Source organism: Mustela nigripes, chromosome 14 (genome assembly GCF_022355385.1).
Source record: "Mustela nigripes isolate SB6536 chromosome 14, MUSNIG.SB6536, whole genome shotgun sequence".
Classification (NCBI taxonomy): domain Eukaryota; kingdom Metazoa; phylum Chordata; class Mammalia; order Carnivora; family Mustelidae; genus Mustela; species Mustela nigripes.
In genome coordinates, this window is record NC_081570.1 from 98138442 (window position 1) to 98144441 (window position 6000).

At 48.4% G+C, this 6000-nt stretch overlaps 1 protein-coding gene across 2 annotated transcripts in view; it reads right to left on the minus strand.

The window, feature by feature from the left end:
• The window catches only part of TRIM33 (tripartite motif containing 33), a 118727-nt gene extending 112961 nt beyond the window's left edge, over positions 1-5766 (minus strand). For both annotated transcript variants that reach the window (XM_059375808.1, XM_059375807.1), the window contains exon 1: positions 5193-5766. In XM_059375808.1, coding sequence (XP_059231791.1) covers positions 5193-5718 — 526 coding nt within the window. In that variant the 5' untranslated portion in view covers positions 5719-5766. The remainder of the gene's footprint in view (positions 1-5192) is intronic.
• Between the last annotated feature and the right edge of the window lie 234 nt (positions 5767-6000).

Sequence of the window (6000 nt, forward strand, 5' to 3'; positions counted from 1 at the left end):
TCTTATCCAAATAGCTAAATCCAGGGATGCCTGGGTGACTCAGCTGGTTAAGCGACTACCTTCTGCTCAGGTCATGATCCTGGAGTCCTGGGGTCGAGTCCTGCATCAGGCTCAGCAGGGAGTCTGCTTCTCCCTGACCCTCCCCTTCTCGTGCTCTCTCTCTCTCATTCTCTCTCTCAAAGAAATAAAATCTTAAAAAAAAAAAATCTAAATCCATGTTTCTCAAAGTATAGTTGGTACCAGAATCAGAGTCACAGGAGGTACGTGTTAAAAAGTGAGATTCCTAGGGATGCCTAGGTGGCTCAGTCTGTTAAGCATGTGACTCTTTTTTTCTTTTTTTTTTTTTTAATATTTTATTTATTTATTTGACAGGTAGAGATCACAAGAAAGCAGAGAGGCAGGCAGAGAGACAAAGAGAGGGAAGCAGGCTCCCCACTAAGCAGAGAGCCTGATGTAGGGCTCAATCCCAGGACCCTGAGATCATGACCTGAGCGGAAGGCAGCGGCTTAACCCACTGAGCCACCCAGGCGCCCCGAGCATCTGACTCTTGATTTCAGCTCAGGTCATGATCTCAAGGTCCTGAGATCAAGCCCTGCACTGCGCATCAGATCTGCATGCAGTCTGCTTGAAATTCTCTCTCTTCCTCTCCCTCTGCTCCTCCCCTTGCTCTCATGAGCACACTCTAAAATAAATGAATAAGTAAAATCTTAAAAAAAAAAAAAAAAAATGAGATTCCTAGTATCATGCCCAAATCAACTGAGTTTCTGAAACTCCCAAAATGGCATTTTGAAAAGTTCTCCAGGTGATTCTTATTCATTCAAAAGATAATGAATATTTGCTCTACAATATTCTAGTAGGAAACAGATAAACGAGTAAATAAAAACAAAACATTTTAAATTTTAGCTGTGCTATAAAGAAAAAAAAATAGTAAGTAACAGAGTGACCTGGGGGACTACTTTAAAAATAGCCAGGCACCGGATTTTCAGGGTGATGAAAATACTCTGTATGATATTATAATGATAGATACATGTCATTATACATTTTCCAAACCCACAAAATGTACAAACGCTAAGAATGAGCACTAATGTAAACTATGGACTTTGGATGATTATGATAGGTCAATGCAGGTCCATCAACTGTGACAAATGTACTATTCTGGTGGGAGATATTCATATTGGGGGAGGTTGTGCATGTATGCAGATAAATGGGAAATCCCTATATCTTCCTCTAATTTTGCTAAGCCTAAAACTACTCTAAAAATAAAGCCTTAAATTTTTAAAAAAAGCCTTTCTAAGGTCTAAAGCAGAGGCCTTTCTAAGGAGGCAACACCTGAAGGTCTGTCAGAGGCCTTTCTAAGGAGGCAACATCTGAAGTGAGGAACCCTTCACTAAAGAAAAGTGGTACTTAGGGCGCCTGGGTGGCTCAGTGGGTTAAGGTGCTGCCTTCGGCTCAGGTCATGATCTCAGAGTCCTGGGATCGAGTCCCGCATCGGGCTCTCTGCTCAGCAGAGAGCCTGCTTCCCTCTCTCTCTCTGCCTGCTTCTCCATCTACTTGTGATTTCTCTGTCAAATAAATAAATAAATAATTTTTTTAAAAAAAAAAAGAAAGAAAAGTGGTACTTAAACTTAGTGTGCATCAAAATCACCTGGAGGACTTGTTAAAACAGACAGCTGGTCAGAAGGTCTGGAGTGGGGCCCAAGAACTTGCATTCCTAACAAGATCGCAGATGATGGTGATGCTGCTGGTCCAGAAACCACACCTGGAAGAACCACTGATCTAGAAGGAACAGCTAAAAAGTGTGAATAACTTTGGTGTGTTAGAGGAACAGAAAAAAGGCCAGTTAATAGGAAGGATAATGCACTTGTCGTCGTTTCAAAACCACTTAACATGTTGACTTAAGTTACCAGTTATGACTCCCTAGACCAGAGAAGGAACCAGTGTTCCATAATACCATATATTTGCAAAGCATTTCCCAGTTTATAAAAGTACTTTCCCAAGGGCGCCTGGGTGGCTCAGTGGGTTAAAGCCTCTGCCTTCGGCTCAGGTCATGATCCCAGGGCCCTGGGATCCAGCCCCACATCAGGCTCCCTGCTCAGCAGGGAACCTGCTTCCTCTCTCTCTGTCTGCCTCTCCACCTACTTGTGATCTCTGTCTGTTAAATAAATAAAATTAAAAAAAAAAAAAGTACTTTCCCATTTATTATTTCATTTGACTTAATGAGATATAGGGAGTATAGTAAAGAACTATTAGCTACATTATAGAGATAAACTAAGACACAGAAACATTATAAACTTCCTTTACAGAAAACAACTGTAGAACTATGTCCCTTGACCCCAAACACAGTGCTCTTCTAGAACAGCAGGCTTACTTTTTTTAAAGAGCAAAGCAAAGGATATACACACAGGAGTTAAGACAAACAAATTATTTTCTAGATTCCCTATTTAAACTATGGTGACTTCCAGACTTAATTTGTTTTAGGTACTGACTGGAAAGCAACATTACCTTAAAATGACAATATTTAGTCCCATCTACTTACTGCTCCTAGTGCAAAAACAAAGAATGGAGAATGAAGAGCGAATTGACAGACTATTACTCTCTCTCTCTCCTGCATAAATACCAAGGAGCCAATTTCATAACCTCAAGTCCCTCAGACACATCAGTCAAACACAATTTTCATCTTGTGTCCTCTCTAAATCTCTCACCTAATCCAGGGTCCCACAAGAACACTGAATCTCACACGTCCTACTATACTCATGAGGCCATAAGCAGTTAGTCATACACCCATTATGTACCCTCTAGACACCCATTATCACTTAGTATGTTCAACATCAATCAAATCCTTATTCTTAACCTAACACTCTTACCTGTATGTCTCAATAATACTTCAAACCCAAAACATCCATAACTGAAATCATTATATCCTCCTTCCACCACACACACACACACACACACACACACACACACACACACCTGCTTCTGTTCCTGAATTCGTTTATTTACATTAATAGCACTGCCACCCATCAAACAAGAAACTTGGAACTCAGCCTAGACACATCTGTCTGCCCCACACCAATCTTGACACCCCCTATCCACATTCCCATGGCTACCAAGAATTAGTTACTACTACTAATTAATTAGCTGCCTTTTCATTAATAACTACCATGTACTAGTCACTTTACACACTTCATTCCATCAGTAACCCCATGAGGTAGGTAATTTTGTCCTTATTTCACAATTGAAAAAACTAAGGCTAAGAAAAATTAATCTGTCCAAAACACAAGTGGGACATATAAAGCAGACATCCAAACTCAAATGTATCTCACAAAGTCCACACCTTTTCCCCAATCCAAAATACTTCCTTCTTTAAAACCTCTTACCAGTCATTTATTAATTCCAAATGCTCATTTTTTTATATTATTGTCAAGATTCCTCCAGCCCTGGGGCGCCTGGGTGGCTCAGTGTGTTAAGCCGCTGCCTTCGGCTCGGGTCATGATCTCGGGGTCCTGGGATCGAGTCCCGCATCGGGCTCTCTGCTCAGCAGGGAGCCTGCTTCCCTTCCTCTCTCTCTGCCTGCCTCTCTGCCTGCTTGTGATCTCTCTCTGTCAAATAAATAAATAAAATCTTTAAAAAAAAAAAAAAAAGGATTCCTCCAGCCCTGCCTCCCCTGACCCTTCAATATACCCCCAAGTGATCTCTTTGGATCACAAATGTGATTCTTTTATCCTCTTGATAAAAAAAGCCCTTCAGGGGGGCGCCTGGGTGGCTCAGTTGTTAAGCATCTGCCTTTGGCTCAGATCATGACCGGGGTCCTGGGATCGAGCCCCACACAGCCCCACATTCCCACATCGAGCTCACAGCTCCCAGGAAGCCTGCTTCTCCCTCTCCCACTCCCACTCCCCCTGTTTGCGTTCCTGCTCTCACGGTCTCTGTCAAATAAATAAAATTTTTGGAAAAAAAAAAAAGCCCTTCAGGGATTCCTTTTAGCCTACACTGTACAAGATATACTTTACTGGATGAATCCCAAACCCTTTAGCACAGGTCAGCCACCCCTTACCTGCAGTGGCAAATTTCAAGAGTTTCAAAATTTTAAAGTTTTTCATAAATTTACAACAAAACCCACCCTGAATTGTGGGAAGTTATTTATGTCTACCCCATTAGTGGGATATTTGTACGTTTCACTATTGGAACATTAATGTGTTTGATAATGACTAGTTAACCTTTAGCTCCAAGGATGTGTAAAGTACCCTGTGCCCTGAAAACTCCCCAATCCAGTGAGCAACTCACCCTTCAAGCAACCTTCTCAAGGGTTTCCTTTTCAATGAAATTCCCCTGACCTTCTCTTGATTTGTCACAACCACTGTACCATGTACCCACCGCCACTGCCGCACGCTGGGTTTGTTTCACCTATATGATTATGAATGAGTTCTTCACTCAGTATTTTACTCAATCCTAGCACACTGTCTGGAACACTAGGGACTCATTAATGTACAATGAAACACAGCTTCTCTGAATTCCAATTCCCTTCAAAGTTCATTTCTCCTTCACCCCTGAACCTTGGGATACTTCCCTAAGCAAGAAGGCCCTTCAAACCTATTTTCGCGTCCGGAGTTACTCCGTCCCAATGTCACCCTAAAATTACTTTCCACCAGACAGCTGCTCTCAGCCCCAAACTCTCCAATACCCTTTACCCTCCTCTGTTTGGTTCCTAGTCCTTCTCTCCCCTAGCCTCGAACAGGTCAAGTCCTTCCCTCCAAAGCAATTCGTCCTCACAGCCCTTACCGCTTACCGATTCCCTCAACACCTCTCGCGCTGCAGGCCTTTTCTCCCACACTACCTCAGATCGGTTTCCCAGACCCTCTCTCCTCCCTCGGTACGAGTCCACCAGCTCCCGAACCTGCGCTCGGCCGTAGTCCACGCCTTCCCGACCAGTACCCGCACACCCCAAACCTCCCTTGCAGCCGGTGTCCCCTCCCCCAGCCTCTCGCCGCCGGCACCCCTCCCTTCACCCTCCCCTTATCTCTGGCGGTCCACCTTCTCTGGAAACTGTCCCGAGGCCGTGTCTTTCATCTCTTAGACCCCTCGGAATCGCGCTGTTCCAAGCAGCACTGGGCCCGAGCACCTCCGTTCCCCAGATCGTCCTCGGCCCCGAAAATCTCCTTCGGCCCAGACCTCGGGCAGGGCCTCCCGCTCACCTTGCTGGATGTCGCCGTTGCTGCCCCCCGGGATGGACACGCTGAGCTGGCGCTCCGGCTCCGGCAGGCAGCGCAGGCAGAAGGAGTGAAGGCAGGGCAGCAGCTTGGGCTCCGCCTCACGCCGGCTCTGCAAGCTCTGCTGACACACGGCGCAGGTGTCCAGGAGCGAGGCTGGCGGTCCAGGAGGCGGCCCCGCCGACGGACCCGGAGCGGGAGCCGAGGCTGGAGCTGGGGCCGGCGTCGATACCGCGCCCCCGGGAACTCCAGGGCCCACTGAGGCCGCAGGGGCTGAGGCAGCCGGGGCCGAGCCGGAGGAGGCCGCGGACACCCCCCCGTCGTCGGGCCCGACCGCGCCGCTCTCCGCGCCCGCCCTGCCGCTTTCCTCCTCCTCCTCCTCTACCAGCACCGCGGCGAGAGGCGGCTCCGCCTCCTGCGCCGCGGGCCCGGCGGCCCCGGCAGTTACCGGCGCGCTACCGCTGCCCCCGCCGCCGCTCTCAGCCTCGCCGCCGCCTTTGTTTTCCGCCATGTTTTCCTCTTTGAACCCGCCGGACCGCCCCGCGCCGCCCGCCGCCCGCGCCGCCGCCGCCGCCGCCGCCGCCCCCAGCCCCAGCCGCAGCCGCAGCGAGAGCGGCAGCCGAGAGCGAGCAGGCGAGCGAACGAACGAGAGCGCGCGCGCACGCGGCGCCCCCGCCCTCGCGTCGCGCGGCTGAGAGAGGGCGGGCACGGTGCGCGCACGTACGCACGGCGTCCTCCTGAGGGAGGCGGGAACTTGGGGCGCCGGCCGGGATCGTCCCCTCCTCCGCTCCCG